General features: G+C 38.9%; 1 protein-coding gene and 2 long non-coding RNA genes across 3 annotated transcripts; 2 read left to right on the forward strand and 1 right to left on the reverse strand.

Moving 5' to 3' along the window:
• The first annotated feature begins 4,855 nt into the window (after positions 1-4,855).
• Positions 4,856-6,765, forward strand: LOC136249197 (uncharacterized). The gene has a single exon (XM_066041152.1). The coding sequence runs from the start codon at positions 4,972-4,974 to the stop codon at positions 6,670-6,672; it is 1,701 nt and encodes a 566-aa protein (XP_065897224.1). The 5' UTR covers positions 4,856-4,971; the 3' UTR covers positions 6,673-6,765.
• A 5,648-nt stretch (positions 6,766-12,413) lies between these two features.
• On the forward strand, positions 12,414-14,464 carry LOC136251693 (uncharacterized). The gene is made up of 2 exons (XR_010699154.1): positions 12,414-12,763; positions 13,713-14,464. It is a non-coding gene; the product is annotated as an uncharacterized lncRNA (long non-coding RNA).
• A 1,749-nt stretch (positions 14,465-16,213) lies between these two features.
• LOC136251694 (uncharacterized) lies at positions 16,214-19,173 on the reverse strand. Its single transcript, XR_010699155.1, has 2 exons — positions 18,821-19,173; positions 16,214-16,492 (listed from the first exon to the last, which is right to left on the reverse strand). It is a non-coding gene; the product is annotated as an uncharacterized lncRNA (long non-coding RNA).
• Between the last annotated feature and the right edge of the window lie 340 nt (positions 19,174-19,513).

Raw genomic sequence — 19,513 nt, forward strand, 5'->3', positions numbered from 1 at the left:
TAAAAGCACTGCATGATTACAGTATGCAGTGATCATAAGATTCAGCACAAAATTGTGCCAGAAAAAACTCAACTTGTTCAAAAATGTCTACCACTACCCCACCAGTCACTGCCCTTCAGTTCTGCTGGTCCCCACACTCTCCTATCATGCAGCTATGCAGCTCTGGTAAACACAGAGGCTGAATAAATTCACTGAAATAACTGCTGTTGATCAGAAAAAAAACAATATTTCTTCTTGAGGCTAATATTGCTTCCCTTCTACATAGCAATTCCTAGAGAATTGGCAGTAATAGATAATGTACCAAGTAATAGATAATGTACCATTGCTTCCCACCTTGGTAAAGTTTTAGGTGTGTTTATTATACATTAACACCCAAAACCACTAACAGTGTAAACACTGAAAACAGCATTAGAGTCATTAGAAGGAAGTTAGTACAGTCAACCTCAGGAAGCCAAGTTCATAGTTTCCACGTACTATTGTGAGGAGTTGTACAAATTTAAAGTACAGTGCTCCCCACAAAATGTACTATGCCAATCTTTATGGCCTGTTGCAACTGTTATACCAAGAGTATGAATAATAGAACCCCAGTGAGTTTTGACAGAAGCCCATTTGGCCCTTTGATGCCTTTCATAGCAAGGCTTCTTGAGGTTGACAAACAGGAATCCTCATTGCTACGGTCTTCATGTGCTCATTCTTGATGGACTAATACCAAGAGTAAGTAATACTGAGTCCTCTCTATTATTTACTCTTGGTTATACCTACCTGCTAATATTTGACACACATTAACAATATAGCAGCATATTATTAACTTGTGTGAAGGTTGAATATTGTAATTGTAGCCATCACATCAGACACAAGTGTTCCTATATTTCCTGTTTGTTGAGATATGAGTCCTTATTAGGATTCTGCAATAATTAATTTTATAAGGTGTGCCTATTATAAGTTAACACCCAAAACTACTCAATACATTCTAATGACATAATAGCTAAATCAGATCATGGCAAGCGACTGACCACAGTTCATATATATACCAAAGTCAGGACCATTTACACTAGGTTTAATTCTAGTGCTGCGGTTTCAACTGTTATATCACTACCAGAACATGTCACACTATTCAATAAGATGGGTCCTGATCCTTGATCAAAGGAAGCTGACCCAATGGCTGTTCCTGATGATCCAAATCCCAGTTGCATGGTTTTGCATCCTGACAATATTGAAACTATGAACTGAAACTTGGTTTCCTAAATTGAGGTAGTAAAGGTTGACTGCACCGTGCCATATACTACCTTGCTTGGGTTCAGTACAGTTTAATTTGTGCTTGTGTTAGTATTGTTGTTACTATTGTCCAGAGGTGTAGCTATAGAAACTATGAACTGAAACTTGGCTTCCTAAATTGAGGTAGTAAAGGTTGACTGCACCGTGCCATATACTACCTTGCTTGGGTTCAGTACAGTTTAATTTGTGCTTGTGTTAGTATTGTTGTTACTATTGTCCAGAGGTGTAGCTATACAATGTAGGCAGGTGAGTTGCCTCACCAAATATTGTTGACTGAAGGCATGAACTGAGAGCTACATTGGACCTTTTAGATGCATTGAAAGCTTGCATTAACAAAGTTATTATGCTGTTTAGTTCAACTTATTGTACATAGTAAGAGTCCATCCAAAGGCAGCTCTAGGGGATTAGCTTCAGAAACTGGTCAATCATGCAAGATCGATATACTCTAATAGAGCAGTTACTCTAATAGAGCACTTACCTTAATACAATAATCAAGCAAATTTAATATAATAGTTTTGATAAAGTTAAACCACTTAAATTACTCTCTCAGATGGTCTAACTTTCCCAGGGGAGCACAACCCAGACCCCCTGGATTGACATGTTACCAGTGCTTATTATATACTACTCAAGTCAAGGTCTGAGCTACATGCATAAAATACCATATATGTGCATTCTTTGCAATTACCATAATAGTAGGACTAAAATTATCTCCAGATTCAATCTTATAACTCTAAAATTTCCTTGCGGGTGGCATGCCCCCAGACCCCCTAGCTGGAGCATATATACTACGCATGCTGATTGTACTTACACACTAGAGTGCATGCATCATTCATAAAGCATTGCAGGGTCAGGGGGGCTTGTACTTCAACTCTTCTGTTTGACAACAGGGGCATAACTATAAATTTAAAATAGGTGAGGCAGCAGAAAAGAATAAAGTTAAAATTACATACATGTGCTGTACATCTTTACAGGGATTTGACCAGTCTTGAGATTGCCATTTTCAAAAATTTTCCACTTGTGGTCCACTAAATTGCAACTTATAGTTATAATCATTTTCACAGTCCACTATTGATATAAAATAATTGCCTTAAAATCTTATAAAACAATAGTTTAATCTAAATAATTGGCTTGTACGTCACTGTAAGTTTGTTTGCTATTTCCTAATTCCAGATCTCAGTCACTTATATCAAATTGCTTCCAGATTCAATCTTGTCACAATTGTGTTTGAACTATAGGTAAATATACTCCCACGCTACCCTGAAATCCCTTCAATCATTCCCTTCACTGACATTTTGCTACACAACAGTCGTGACAATATAGAGCACAAAATATGTGATTCAAATACAAAAGAAAATTTTATTTATATGTACTACAACCATCCCCCCCCCCCCCCCGGTCTCAGATTTGGGCTAATTTTTTTTAGCCACTGGAGGTTGGTCCTAGTCAACTCAACCATCTCCGCAAATAAAACTGGTACTCAAACCACAAGGTTGGCTGCATCAAGTTAAGCCTTTGATTTTTCCCCACAATATAAAAAAAAACCTGATTCACTGCATGACTAATTAGTATATCACAACTGTAACATCAACTTTCCGGGCCTAGCAGCTGACAACTATAATAATCGCATCACGTCGGTCTTTTTCCCACTTGTTCACTTAGTGATCACGAAGGACAGGTTTTGTTGTGTACTTTTCAGCAAACCTTGGATATATTCAAATGATTTGCACTTAAGGTATAATAGTGGATTGTAGACAATGTAGCTATAAATATCTGGTGTGTGTGCTCACTTCCCTTGGCAAGTTATAATGGATCTTGAAACTTCTGATGTGAGATTTGGAGTATTCTATCACAAATTTCCCCTGCTGACAAGTGTTAACATCACACCATAACCTCAAAGCATGTGTTCTATAAAATTATAAACAATCTAATTTCTATCAATTTCTCACAACATATCCAGCCAATGACATCAGGCACACGGAGTCATCTAAAGAGATTTATCAGTCTACCTGCAAGATTGAATTGTTACTATCATTCTTTCCTCCCAACCTCAATCAGACTATGGAACTTATTACAACTTTGTTAGCAAACTTAATACCAAGAGTTAATAATAGTGGAGGGAGAGTGTCTAACACTGCATAGGCCTGTAAAAAATGATCCTGAGAAATTCAAAGGGATTCTTTCTGTAAAACTCTGTAATTTGTAGTATTCTCCATAGGTGAAGATTGTTTCAATCATCACATTTCTTTGTTCTCTCAGTGTGCAATCATCACATTACCTTGTTCTGCCTGTGTGAACATTTTACACATCTGAAGGAATCCCAAGCAAAGAAGTATATGCTATGGCACAGTCAATCTTTACTATATACCTCAATTTATACTTAGGAAGCCAAGGTTCAGTTCACTGTTAGTTTAATAGCTGTAACTAAGTCAGCACATGGAATCTTGCGCATGTATTAGTATTATTATCACTATTGTCAAAAAGAAGAGTTGTATATATATACAAATTTAAAGTGCATGCAATGTTCCACACAAAACGTACTATGCCAATCTTGACAGCCTGTTGCAACTTGTTATACCTACCTGCTAATACAACATAATTATTACTGACACACGTTCAACCTTGACACCTCAGTATCGATATAAAGTACAAATCTAATGCATGAATTGATATTGATAAATTATGCCCTTTTATTAAGCTACCTAAGCTTTCCTAGCTAAGAAACAAACTACATTATGCATATTTTTCATCATGAATTCAACAAAAGGACTTCATACTGATTGATGATGCCAATTTTAAATGCCATGTTGAGTAATTACACACATAGCTATGTATCATTCATATATGACAAGCTATATGTACAGTCATTTCAACCTCTTCTAAAAATCCGTCATGGGGTACCAGGTGAACTGAGTTATAGCTAAGAAATGTTATCCTTGAAAGAAAATTCTTCTCTGGTTCTTTTCATTGAAAAATCCCTATGCATGCAAAAATAGCAGGCAGTAGCTAGCTAGAACTGTGACAAATGTTAATTCAGCCTAAGCTTCATATAAGAGAGAAACCATCATTATTGATGAAAAAGGCATGAACAATACAAAAATAAATAAAGTGTGGTGTGTTCTTAGACTCACGTGACCACATATGGCAAATGCCAAAAAATGAGAGTGGCAAGGAAATTATACAATAAAAAAGAATAAATTGTTTGTCCATTCTGGACAGTCTCTTGTCAGAAATATCTTCCTGGATGCTGAGATTGCAATCCCTGCTGCTTCGTCAAGGAGCTTCCTACATGTGACTTAGAGATTGACTGATCAAAGAGATTCATAGTATTATACAGTGCTGCCGGTTAATGATGATGGTAAATAGTGGCCCAGAACAGTAAGCTCAATGGTGTCATAATGTGAAAACCGAATTATCCGCACTTAGCTACCTTAATTATTGTAGCTAATAAACTAAACTACCGTATTTGACATGCATCACAAGTTGTGCAAGAAATGTAGCGCGAATTTACGGAAGTTTACGGAGTAGTTTTTCCATGTTTTATTTCATTCGCCCACCTGAATAGAAACTATAAATATGAACAAAATGCTGCAGTGACTACAGTCACTGCAGCTCTGTAGTCACTGCAGCTGATAGCTAAATTGTTGGCTTGTAACTGTTTAGTGCCGCCGTATTAACATTACAGAAATCAACGAAGAGATGGATGAAATCAAGGCTGAGGTTGCTCGCGTCCAAAAGGACATAAGCGATGTTAAAATTCAAAAGCGCGAAAAGCTGCAGAACTTGGATTTCTTTGTGCTGGACAATTCCATCCGCGAGAGCACGGTCGGCCAGCTGCGTAGCCACACCTTGGAAAACAAAATCCAAATCTTGGAACAAGTGCGGAAAGTTGGCATAAAGCATATCACCATTGCTTCGTTTTCACACATGACCCGAGTAGACGATGATTTCGTGAAGTATCTCAAGGATAAAGGTGAAGATTTCACAAATTTTTACTCCTTTTCAGAAGTTACTGAAGGAGTCAAAGATGGTCGCTACGACACCGAGACAATTCCTGTATCCCTGCAAAAGAACCATGACTTAAACATACCGAACACGTTTTTCGAAATGGACCTGGCTAATGAAGATGTTGAGTGGGATACGAAGTTTACCGTCGATGACATGTGCCAGATGATCTACAAGTGGATGAAGTGGACATACGACAACATTACCAAGGATGCGCGGATCTTGTTCAACTTTCGTGACCTTCCGTTTTGCATGACTGTTGCTCCTGATCGCCTACTTTATGTGGTCCGTTTCCTCTCCAAGCTTCCAGTTGAGCACCGACCCTTTGCTCTTTGCTTTGAAGATCCCTTTGGGGAATACCTACCAGAAGAATTAGAAGCGTGGACAGCCAGCATGAGGAGGACCATGACAGCTAATGGCTGGAATGATGGGAAAATACTTGTGCACATTCACCAGAAGTGGGATCTCCAGACAGCCTCACAGCTTGATTGTCTTGCTGGTGGTGCAGATGGTGTGTGGGCCAGCCTGTGTGAAGAAGGTGCTGCTTTGGGTCACGCTTGCTCATCCATCACCATGATGAACCTAATTCGGCTTGGAAACACCAAAGTCCTGGAGAATTACAACTGCGTTGAATTGAGGAATGCTGCCAAAGAAGTTACCAGGATTACAACTGGGAGAGAGCCGCATCCCAAGCAAGTGCTTTATGGAGAACGTGCTACTGATTTAGTATTTGGCTTCTTGGGTATTGGTGATTTTGACATGGCTAAATTTTTTGGGTGTGAAGCACCTAATCGAATAACTACACTTGCGACAACAGACATGATTGTAGATCGGATGGAGAATTTGTATGGCAAGAGTCCACATTTCACCGAAGAAATAGCCATGAAGATGAAAGAACAGATGCTTTTGGATGTTCGCAATGGTCGAAAAGAAGAGTACAACAGTACAGCCGGTCTTGCTCTCTTATTTGATCGTGCTGGAGGAAAGCTTACGGAAAAAATGGCTGATGCGATTGCTCAAGTAGAAGTCAAGTCATCATACCACAAACAGCTCATTGATGAGATACGGGAAGAGTGGGACAAATGGGACAAGAGAGATAAGGAACAAAATGATGGCCGCTTGCAGTTTGATAATTTCTACCATGGTTTTATGCAGCCGTATTTTGGGTGCTACCGATGTGTGACCACGAAAAAGGCCATTCGTGCACTTGACATAGATAAGGATAATTATGTTGACTGGAAAGAATTCCTTGTTTACATCAAATGGGCTTTGCGCCAGTACCCAAATGTTGAAGATGTTGACTCACTGATGAGTATTGTTTTCGAGAAAGGGCTCATGCCTGCCATGCGAGATGAGAGGGTAAAGAACAAGGCCTTCAACCGTATTAAATATTGAACACCGTACTATCTTCAGACTAGTGTTATGATGAACAGTATCCAAAATAGTTGTATGTGCACTGTTTTATTCTAGTAGCATTTTAAAACATTAGTTCCATGTTGAAGGTGTGTGTATTAATGTAGTGTATATGGTATAAGGGTTTTATAATGGGTTGGCTACAAATGAACTCTATTAGCAGTGATGACTTACACATACTACTACAACAACAATTGTACTTGTACAAAACATCCAGAATCAATTAGGGCACGTGCCATGAAGTCCAAAAGTTTTTACCACATTGTGCATCATGAACAAATGTCACACAATAACTATAATTGTGCTGCTACTTAATTGCATACCTTCATGGTTATGTGACTGAATAAGAATAGTAAAATCATAAAGCACGAACCATTTCCTGTACCTTTAGATACCAACACAGAAGACAGAGGTGTTTACCACAGCTAGGGCCAAGAAGCCTATAAAAATAATATTTTATACAGCAGCCTTATGTCAGTAAAGCGCAGAAAAGCTTGGAGGGCCTTCTGGATGGGTCTGCTTAAGGTCAGGCCCATGCCCAGGGAGGGATTCAACCCTAGAAACTGGAAATTTTATTTTTGCTGTAAACATCTACAATCTATGTGCTATAGCATTCAATCTACCTTCCATGGCTTCTCTGTGTGGCTTCCAGGGGCTGCTGTTTTTGACTCAGGCTAGAGCTAGCGACTATATTTCGATTAATTCATGTATAGCTGTAATAATATATGTATAATTTGTGTGTATGCATGGTAATACACGTAATGTGTGATGTATGTTTTCCCTGGCTGTGGGTACATGTTGCCTACAGGTGCATGTTGTCCAAAATTCCAATCGTAGCTAATTTTCTTATAAGAGCCCAGAATAGAACACCAGACTGGATGGACACTGTGACTGCTAGACTGTTAACTATAACACAAGTAAGCCTGGCTAGCTGCATTCAATGATATGAATTCTAAAGTCAGTGCCAAGAGTGTGAGTCTGCTGTTTTTATATTTAATTAATCTTTAATGTATGGCTTGGGACAATGGTGAAATGTAAGGCTTAGCTTGTAGGACCCTGAGCAGTCTTAGAAATGATGTAGTGCACATACACTACAATCCCTTGTTTGAATCAATGTGCATTGGGCCCATGTTGAGAGGGATTTGTGTCAATGTGTGAGAAGTTTATTTAATCTGTACATGCATTTCTGCATTTAAGCCTATTCTCAGGACATTGAATATTAAATCTTTCTCAGCATCTGGGGGCACAGCCCTCAGACCCATCTGGAATCGTCTTTAGAATCCCCATCCTGTGTATGGGCCTGTGTTTAACATTATCACTTCATGGTACAAAAGGCCTGAGCAGCCATAGCTAGTACAAAGATTCCATTACGGCATACATGGCTTCTTTGACATACAATACATCTAATCCACAGCTTGTTTGATATTTAATTTTGTGTACTTTTATGTGTGCACTTTTATGTGAGGTACTGGTAGGGGTATAGCTATTGAACTATAATTTTTTAAATACATGTTGTGCGGTGTGTAGGAAGCATAGGTGCCATGGGTGCTTGGGCACCCATAAATATTTCCAGTGGCGTAACTAACGGGTGTCAGCACACTGTACTATATATTACTGAAACGATTGAGATACTCAATAGAGCAGTCCATGACTCTAATAAAGCAGTCACAGTATTCATTCAGAGAAGTAGTGCAGTCAACTATGAAGTTATAAATATTGATTTTGATTATCAGCAATAGAATATGCAGAGCTTGAGACCCTTCTTTCTTTTTTTTTTGGTCTTCAGCTTTTCCACTGGGAACCCATGCATAAGTTAAATATCTTCCTATGCCCATGTTGTGCATATACTGTGAAAGTTTGTTGAGATGTTTAGTAAGGCAGCAGAATTGTGACTGTATGAGTGTGTGTCACAGTCACATTCAGGTGACCTGAGGTTCAAATCAGGGGTGGAGAACAGTACTCAAAAGTAGGGGGGGGAAGTCATGTGGGGTGGCTGTAAGTTACAAGTGTTTTAAAATCATTAGCTGTACTTTAGTGTACAAACCAATACTAGGAGGGTCTGGGTGCATGCTCCCCAGGAAAGTTTTGAAATTTGAATGCTGTGAAGTTAGCATTTTCAGTGGTACACATGTACTTGAATAGGATAATCCTATAATATTATGGCAATGATTATCATTAAGATACTCTGATACAGTATATTGTAATTTTGAAAATAATATGGAACCTATATAGATGATTACTAAATAAGTCAGCTTTTGGAACTACATATATACAGTATCATGCTGTGGTCAGCGTATTGTGGTCATTTAAATAGTCACAATACTGAAGTCTTTCATGTAGTGGCGTATAGGCAACAACACACTGTGCAATGTAGTCTAGAGGTTATGATAGAGTTTCTATAATGAATTGATCACATACTAAAAGCACACAGATTTCCTTGTATAGGCCTGTTGACAAACAAGAGAACATAGTATTAGGAAGTACCTAATTAATTATTTTTAAATATATTAAAAGTACCTTTTGGCTTTGTATTCACTAGTAAAACACCTATACTTCTTGCAGTTTCTTTTACATGATGAATGGAGTATATAGCTAATGTATGTATTGCATTTTGAAACATAGAAGGAAGGTTACACAAGAGACTTCATCTTACTTTGTAAAGTACAGTTGGAGTGACAATCTCAGACTAAAATGAGCCGGATCATATGACATTAACAGCTAGGTTACTGTTACTCCAGGTTTGATAAAATAGAGGACTTGCACGCGTGAACGCGCATGAAGCAACGGTTATAGGCGGACATGTTTCGGGACAACTTTGTATGGCGCATATTGGGTCAGAATGAAGGTAACGAGATTCATTCACTAAGCCCTGGGTATAGTGGCACTGGGAATCGGGGCTGGTTTCGAAATAGAAGATCTTATCAGTAGCTTCGTGAAATAGGTGGCTAATTAAATTTCGATACATTTCTCACCGATTCTAACTTCTTCGCCTTTTTTAACGAGCTTGGTGGTATTTACAACACAACTCAACACTGATTCGCTTCATTACAGCCTGTACCAAATCCTGAGAAAGCGCCTTTCAGCCAAAACGCTGTCCCGAAACATGGCCGACAGCTACGGTTGCTTAGCAATTACGACGATTTACGTCACGCTGCAAGTCCTCTATATACCACTTTGACACCTCAGATCAAAGGAAACCACAAGACTATATTATGTATTGCCCTGACCACAACTGCCTTTGACACTGAGGCAGTTGCAAAGCATTAGTTTCCTTTGATTCTTTATTTTGAGCTGCTTAAAGTTTTGCATTGTGGGTTTGAGTTTAGCATGTTGGTTTAGTTAGGCTAAGCATTTACTTGAAGGAAAAATAATTGAGTTGCAAAATTCAATTATTAATAGTCGTTTTCGCAATATGGAGATTGTTTTTCTACATAGAACATTTTAACCACATGACAAGATGATGCAGAGATTCTCAACCTATACTCCTAAGCACTTATTTTAGCACCTTTGGTTACTTCAGGCATCCACAAAGTGGTTATTTGGTTAGAATGGTATCACTACAACCAGCGAAACCCACAATCATTTCTTTTTTGTGCCCACATAAAGTGACAATGTAAACCCACAATCGATGTTTACAAACCTTTGTATGAAAGGAATGTGGTGTAAGCAGGTCTGCCTTATTAGGTGAGCATGCCTGAGTGGTATATATCACTTATACAATGGCCACAAGGCATTTGCCTGATACATGTAACAGATATTACCTACAATAATTGTATATACTGCATGTACGTGTTGATATATATATTTAATCCAAACAGCCAAGCTGTAAAGAAAGAGTGCGGCCCTCAAAAAGGCTATGGTGAAAAAAGATGTGAAATCCAAGGTGGCGGCCAAGAAATGGCTGTGATGGTAGGTTTATGGTAAAAAAATTAATAATGACAATTCAGGTGAATTTTGGTGCCGCTTGGTCTTGGCACAAAATTCACCTGAATTGTAGGCATGAGGCTATTATGCTGCAAAAGTTGAGCATTATGCTTTTGAGCAGTGCTCAAAAAATCACCTATTATGCTTTTGAGAATTGCCCATTATTCTCAAAATTATGCCACCATAATTGGCTAATAATGCCAGTTCTTTGCTGTATCAGGCCATTTTTTAAGCTTCAAATGGTCTTGAATTCTTTAGCTGGTTGCTGTATTAGAGTATTTCGTTCCAATGTGGCTGCTTTATTGGAGTAAATAATATTCAGTGACTGCTCTATTAGAATTTCTGACTGCTCTATTAGAGTATCTCGATCTTTTCTAAAGGAATTGTGCAATCTGCAGATTTTCCTACTGTTAAAGCTTTATAATCACCTCAAAATTCTAGCATAATTTCTGATTCCCACACATACATATTATGCCCGAAACTATGCCGGCATAATCGCCGCATCCCTACTGAATTGTCATTAAAGTTTTAAATGCGTGGGCGGAACAAATTACAAAACCTGCTTTAAACCAAGCAGGAATAAATAATTTCAACAACTGTGCTGTGTTAGCAATACAACTAATTGTGCTCAGGGGTGTACGGTGGGGGGTTTCCAGGGGTTTCAGGAAACCCCTTTGGATTTTATACAGTACTTGAAACATTAAGAAATTGAAACTTCAGGTTTCCAGAATATGGCCCTGAATCTGTCATGGAACAGGACACATTTTAAACTATTATCTTGGTTATATAATAGTTTCTCACATGATAGCAACACTTATAACATTGTTCTGAATTATGATTTCGGTGAAAAGATCGAGATACTCTAATATAACAGTCACTTAGCTAGCTGTGGTGGAAACTCCTTTTCAAAATTCCTGCGTACGCCCCGAGGTACGCTCCTGGTGCTTGTTTGTTTTTACTACAGAACAACTGTTCTTGGGTGTGTGGTCCACAATAGATGTGTGGTCCACAATAGAGCGATGCTTTATGAAAACGTAGTGGCTATTCGTCGACATAGTATGTGGGACTTTGCAAGCGAAGTTGATAACCAAGGAACTGTCCAGTAGCACCAGTCGTTGTGTTCGGCTCAATGGGGACCTTTTGACTCCATGTGACCTTCAACGCAAAGCGGGTAAAGCTTCTTCTAAGAACTGGAAGACAACCATTCGCTACCAAGACCAGCCCATATCCAAGTTTCTGGTGTCTTTAATATCGTGATGAGATGGGCAGGCGTCGTTGTCGTTTTGAACCAAATGCGACACTCCAGGCCAGCTCGAGGGCCAGTTTGGATCCACAGAGTTCAATTCTCCGGGAGGAAAGTCCCTCATCCGTCGCGCGGGTTGACGAGGAGGAAGAACCTAACGCCCCCTGCTTGACTTCTAACAACTCCAACGACATTCTAATGATCAACGCTTGGCTCATCAACTTTCAAATAAGTGGGGTGATGATTACTCTGTTGTCATGGGGTGGTTAAGGTGCTGTCTATCTTTTTCTCTCTTGCGGTCCTCCATACAATGCATCCGTGGAGCCCGCTCATCCATCGGTCACTATGTTAAGACTCCCCCAATTGTGGAGCTGATTCGGGCAGAGTCTCAGTTTGCCGTGGACTAAGAAAGTCCCGGTTTGTCCAGCACAGGCCATTTATGTGCTGGGGGTGGTAGGCAAGGGCAGTCCATCAAGCCCGGGATAAAAAAAAAAAAAAAAAAAGTGGCTATTCGTCCGGTTCCGGACGCCGATTTTACCAGGCTATTCGTCCGGCTCGGGCGAATTTTTTTTTTGGGCACACTTTGGACTTAGAAAATTTTCACGAAATATTTTTTTCCGGATAATGTTGTGTACGTATCCTGGATACTGACATGTTGAAGCCGACTAGTTAGCAGGGCCAACAACGTCGTGTTCTCCGCCAGGCTGGCAGCCGCTAGAAAAGAAGGGCGAAAAAATTGAGCCAGTTTAGAAGAACTCTTTCCTCCTGCCATTTTTTCAGAAGGACTGTTCTTACCTTGTTTCTCTCACTGGCTGCCTCGCTGGCTGCCTTGCTGGCTGCCTCATCACTATGAACTGACTTGTCAGTGGCGTCTCGCATTACCTGGCAGCACAGAGCTATTCACAGGTTGGTGAAACTGATTATGTGAGTGTGAAGCAGCTTGTGTTTTATTCTTGACACCACTGTGTGTGTCTCGTTTTTGTGCTATGTATTAAACTGTTTGTATCTCCTGCAAGGAAGAATAACTTAAGCCGATTGTATTGAGGTTAAACAATAAATCAAGTGCGTGTGTGTCAGTGTCAGTGTCACTATAGGTGTTATGAATTCTCTCATGGAAGAACGGCTCTGTCGAATGTGTTGAGTTTAAATATTTTTTTTAAAATCTGACATTAGATAACTTGTTTGTTTTTATCTGTTGTACCAGTTATAACTGAACAAGGGATGGTCACTACCTATGTGTGGTTCTGTAAAACCATCTACGACTGTGCAGATGGTCCTACTGAGTATTGGAACTATATTATGTTGCTAAACGTCAGTTGTGGTTTTTGTCATCTTATTAGTATTACCAAATTCTACTTTCTCAGAAAGAAATATGAAAAATTATTTGCTATTCTATTGTAGTAACAATTAAGTGGCTGATATTTGTAGTGACCCCAATAGAAAATAACATTTCGCTACTTAGAGATGTTCCTTGCCCTATAGAGATGCTACTGTTATATACGTTAATTCACCTATCAATGTATTACCCTACTATCCTGCCCTTGGGCATATATGGGGATTTCAAACAGCTGAATGTCAAATGACCCATAGAAGGGCAAACCTATTGTGTCAAATCCTCACTTATCCACACAGAGATATGACAAGTTACAAGAAAAAGTATACTTGTGTGCTTAATGAATGATTATCAAAATTAATGTCCTATAGTGCGGCAACAGTTTTGTGTCAATTCTCCCTGTAAATACATTGATAGGTGCATTATAGATATTTTAATTTTCATCACCACTTTATTATGTGGTAACGTGGTCATGATTTTGTGTGATGTTGTGTGTATTGGGTATGATGTTCTTATTTGTAGGTGGAAACTCAGATATTGCAAGCAACTGGCTAGGGAATTCAACGTCTAGTGAGGTAACCTAACACACTACAGAATGCCAAGAAATGCTTATTGGATCGAAGTCATCTCATCTTTATGCAATCACTGTGAGAATAAGGACTCATTGTTCCAACTAGTCTCCATGCCAGACGGTTTGTGTGGGGGTGGCAAATAAGCTTCTAGTCACTGTTGCACACATTCTGTGACCACTGTGGAATGTTGGCAGAGCCAATCAGATTGCCTTGCGGGCTCTATAAAACAAACACCAATTATTCAAATTCTTACTGTAATAAATGACTGAAGTTTAACAATGCCATAGGCTTAGGATATTTGTTCCCCTTGTACAGAGCTCTTATAATCATTGGATTTGTGAAGTAGTGGAATTGTCGAGGAAGACCTTCAGCAATGTTTCAAATACATCATGACATTACCAGTACAATTTTTGCCTCAGCTTGCTCAGACGTGACTGGCATGATTCATCCTTGCCACAAAATTTACCTCAGCTTGCTCAGACGTGACTGGCACGATTCATCCTTGCCACAAAACAATAGCGTGATGTAATCTAATTGCATGTCAGTTTATTCATGGAAAGTGTACAACAGTGATCAGACTGTTTATTTCTCGCCCCCACACAAACTGTCTGGCATGTGAGACTAGTTAGGTACCTATATACAAATGTTGTACTTTTGCTGCATATTCAAGTTTTTTGTTATTCAGACAAAATAATTGTTAAATCTGCAATAATGGGTAAATATGTGGGAGCTGATGAAAACAGAAAAGAAATTCACTGTAGTTTCTAATAACTATGTTACATACTGTGCAGGAATTGTGATCCACAGATGTGATTACTGTTAACCATTTAATTGAGTGACCGACAGTCTACTTGCTGGCTAATGTAGTACATAGTTCTACGTATATGACTCAACCATACAGTTAAGGTACATCTTTTTTATAAAGGACAAAAATTACCAATCTTTAAGAGGTTTCATTGTAGACAAATTTGTAAATTCTCAGTGCTATCTCTTATACAGGTTATTGTACAGGAACATTTCTAATATTATTGGTAATTAGAACTGCTCCCGTACAGTATGAGTCAAGCATATGTTGAATGACCTAGTGTATGTATGGTATAATTATGTACATATATATAAACTTATCTATTGGAACCACTATGTAACGAACCACTACGTACGTATGTAACGAACAGTTTGAGACCAACTGATGAAATCTTACTGGGAGTTTGTCCTTTAAATTGTATTCTATAGGAACCACAGAAATTTTTCTTTATAGTGGAGGGTACTTTAAGAGAGGTTCTACAGTTAGATAATCCATCAATGCTTTTTAAATTCAGGAGTAAGAGTTAAGTCAAGGTTGTCGACCAACAGGAAGAATTGTATGCAAAAGAAAATGAACAAGTAGCTACAGGTATCAAAACACACATATTCAATGATCAAAAAGTGGGTGTGGTTCCATGGTAGTCTACAGGCTCCCATAAGCAGGCATAGCACTTTTCTTGATGCCATGCAGACTTGTTGCATACAACAACACAAACCCAATAAGTGGGCATAATACCATAGAGGATGTGGGTGTGGCTCCATATATCACTTAAGACACCAAAAACATTCTCAAATGGTGCATGAGTACAGCTCCACATTAAATCCCTTGAAATGCAACCCAAATGACCTGACACTAACACTAATAGACCTTCAGTGCTGGTCACTGTAAAGTGTTAATAACAATAGCACTTCAAGTTCATACATGCATAAAGAAGGACAGTAGATGTACTCTATAAAATTGACGAGGATGCATTAATTTTTATTGCGGAAATTTTGAATGACATGTGCTCTTATATTATAGCACCTGAGAGCTGATACCAGTAGTATATGGGAGTAAACTTCACAACTTCATTTTTTATCCCCTTAATTCTTTAGGCTATCATTAGTTGTACAAGAGATGATATGGTGACACAATTAGTACATACATAAAGCATCCACTATAGCTGTCACAACAATGGATATATCACACCTAATAGAAGTGAATACTTGATTATCTGACCTTCGACTATCAACACACTTACTTACAGTAGATGTGTCTGTTCTATTAGAGTATTTTGTCTAAGGCGTTCATTCCATTAGAGTAACTCTGTATAAAAATAGGCTTTGATTATCTGAACATGTCTTGGTACCTAGGGGTCAGGAAGCACTGTACGAGTAATTTCTTTACAGCTGTCAGCCATGCAGGCATTATTTAGACAGTAAAGGACAATAAGTTTTCAAGCACAACTACCTTATAAATCATGGAGTAATAAAAGTACTTCTGCAAATTTACCATTGGATAAAATAGCAAATAACTTGCACTAAATCTACTACACTAACACTAATGCAGCCTTCAGGTGTGAGGATACAGCTAGCATATTGAGGTGAGCATACACTCTATGTACAGCAAAATACGATTGGCTACACTCCAGCAAAAAGAATATACCATTTTCTTAAAGAGGGTGATATCAATAACATGTAGCCAACAAAAATTAGTTGTGTAAAGGTGCTTTACAATACACACACTGGTGCTATTGTAATATACACCTAAATGCAAAACTTCAATCATGTCTTTTGTTGTTGCTGTTACCCTTGAATGCTCACAGTCAAATTGTTCATCATTAAACATAGATCAGTCATCTCACAAGATTACCATAGTACGGACTCATTGTTCCACACCTCATTTAGACGAGAAGTAAATCATTCACAATAACAATGTGAATCCACCTACAAATTAAGAACATTACACTCAATCATAGATCATCACACAAAATCATCACCACATAATAAAGTAGTGAATCATTACCTAATATAATATACCTATAATGTACATAAAAACAGCAACATTTCTGTAGTACAAGGAACATCTGAGTGGCAAATTAGGGAAAAATATTACATTATATGTGACCAGATTTTACAGAACCGATCCAAATCGCACATCAGGCAAAATCAAACTAACACCACCAGCGGATAGCTACACTATCGTACTACAAGTTTTGACCCTCAGCACTACTCAAACTACACGAGGCTGGTTTTTACACACGTCTTTTCTGGGTGGTGTGGAGTGCTCAAATGGCGGTTTCAGGCCTTGTGAAGGACCTGGTTTGATAAGAATCAGTGGTTTACTGGTGGACAGCCTTATAATGTTGGCCAGACGTGTTCTCTGTTGATTTTGCTACATATTAGCCACTAAGGAGCCAGCACAGCCCTGTAATCTCGTGTCTGGGCTCCAATCGTGGTCTGCCTCCATTTTGAGGTCTATCTCTTGCCCTCCTCGTCACCCCCCAGCCTCCACCCCTTTGTGAGCACTCGTGATGCTACTTCGCTCGTCCAACTGCTCAGATTTTCTATCTTATTTGGTGGGAAACTGTACAAACAGCTACAAGTACTGGAAGTGGCTTGAAAGGTAACAGATTGATGCATCTTTTGTGTAAATTTCATACGCGTGCTTGCTATCCTTGGAGAGTTATGCTGGCTTCAATTCTTTAAAACCGTTTATCTCGAAACTTCTAATGTGCAATTTGGATCGTTTTTCCAAAATCCAGTCACATATTGTGAATTGTGATGCAATTCAGTCTTAAACTTGTAGTCACTTGATATTACAACAATAAAATAACAAACACATAATTATCATGCTTTTGTATGTCTTCCTTTAATACTTAATAAGGTTAAGACAGATGGTTGATCAATTCAAATCACATTTTTTAATTTTTATAGTAATCTCACTTAAAATTGTCAACCATTACAACATGTTTCGGTAGTGCATTCCAATGTTCAATTATTATTCTTTAGAAAATAATTATTTCTTCACAAATTTTCATGCACTGCATGCTTGTACAATTGAATGTCAATGGGAAATGGTGGATCTGGTAAGCTGCAAGGATTGGTGCATGTTACCATTCAATTTTTGATATGTGGCTCTCTAAATTTTCTGTATACTAAGGTGGGTGGTTGTAATCTTTCATAACGATGAAAGTCACTAACTAGTTTTGAAGCTCTGTGTTTAAGTGATTCAACTCTGTTAATGTCACCCTAATAATGAGGCCCATAGATTACAGCAGCATAGTTATAGAACTGGTTGAATCAAAGTTATCTCCAATACAACAAATATCATAGCGTCCAAGGACCAAAACATCTCTTTATTAAACCCATCAAAAGCACAACTGCTTGTTCACACATATATAATACTCCTGTAAAACTATCCACGACAGCGATCAACCAAGAGATCAACACTGTGATGTTAATTTCTACTGACTTAAAAGAGGCAATCAAGTGGCTTGTATTAGCAAAACAGTAAATTAAGCTTTGTCCCCTTTTCCTGAGATGAAATCAAGGTTGATCAAATATCTTGATCACAGTCACAGATGGTTTTACAGGACCATACATAGGTAGTGACCATCCCTTGTTCAGTTATAACTGGTAAAGCAGATAAGTTTACAAATGTCAGAATTTTTAAAAATTTAAACTCAACACATTCGGCAGAGCCGTTCTTCCATGAGAGAATTCGTAACACCTATAGTGACACACACACACACAAGCACACGCACGCACGCACGCACAGATTTGATTTATTGTTTAAACTCAATGCAATTGGCTTAAGCTGTTCTTCCTTGCAGGAGGTACAAACAGTTATGCACCTATCAATGTCAAGCCCCACCTACCCCAGGTTGGGCAGAGGTGGGGACTGTTGGGGATTTGCAAATGCGAGAATGCAAATTCCCTAACCCTGGGGACAACTTTGAGTTACGAATCCCCTACTAATTATCCCGGGAATCACAACAGTATGGAAAAGTACGGATATTCGTGTTGCAAATGCCCCTACCCTGGGGACGAGCTTGGGTGACAAATCCCCTACAAATCCCCACCTGCTTCCCGACCTGGGGTAGGTGGGGCGTGACATTGATAGGTACATTACATAGCACAAAAACGAGACACACACACACACATAGTGGTGTCACAAGAATCACATAGTGGTGTCACAAGAATCACATAGTGGTGTCACAAGAATCACATAGTGGTGTCACAAGAATAAAACACAAGCTGCTTCACACTCACATAATCAGTTTCACCAATACCTGTGAATAGCTCTGTGCTGCCAGATAATGCGAGACGCCACTGACAAATCAGTTCATAATGATGAGGCAGCCAGCAAGGCAGCCAGTGAGAGAAACAAGGTAAGAACAGTCCTTCTGAAAAAACGGCAGGAGAAACTAAGAGTTCTTCTAAACTGGCTCAATTTTTTCGCCCTTCTTTTCTAGCGGCTGCCAGCCTGGCGGAGAGCACGACGTTGTTGCCGGGCACTGCTAACTAGTCTTGAACATGTCAGTATCCAGGATACGTACACAACATTATCCGGGAAAAAATATTTCGTGAAAATTTTCTAAGTCCAAAGTGTGCCCAAAAAAAAATTCGCCCGGCTCGGTCCACGTGATCCGGTTTTAACATATACGGCTTTAGCATAGTACCTGGGGTTAGTATATCTATGGCTTTAGTACACGAACTACAGTATCCTGAACTTGATGGTGTTGATGGAATGAGAATCTGATGTGTCCTGTTTTGATAGGTTCGCAACTTTTTCTCAAAAACTTCACAGATACGAGAAAGGAACTGGTTTGTGCAATTCTGAGAGATAGCTAGCAGAAAGATTGAAGCTGCTATAGAAAGAGAACAACCGAGCCGGAGAGAAACCCACAAGAATTTCAAGGAAGAGATAGTATATTCAGACTGTTTTAGCTGTATTCACGGAGG

The sequence above is a fragment of the Dysidea avara genome, chromosome 3 (assembly GCF_963678975.1).
Source record: "Dysidea avara chromosome 3, odDysAvar1.4, whole genome shotgun sequence".
In the NCBI taxonomy this organism is placed as follows: Eukaryota; Metazoa; Porifera; class Demospongiae; order Dictyoceratida; family Dysideidae; genus Dysidea; species Dysidea avara.

Bases quoted from the DNA above. Each gene is read 5' to 3' on its own strand.
- LOC136249197 (XM_066041152.1), top strand. From the start codon at position 4,972: ATGGATGAAATCAAGGCTGAGGTTGCTCGCGTCCAAAAGGACATAAGC.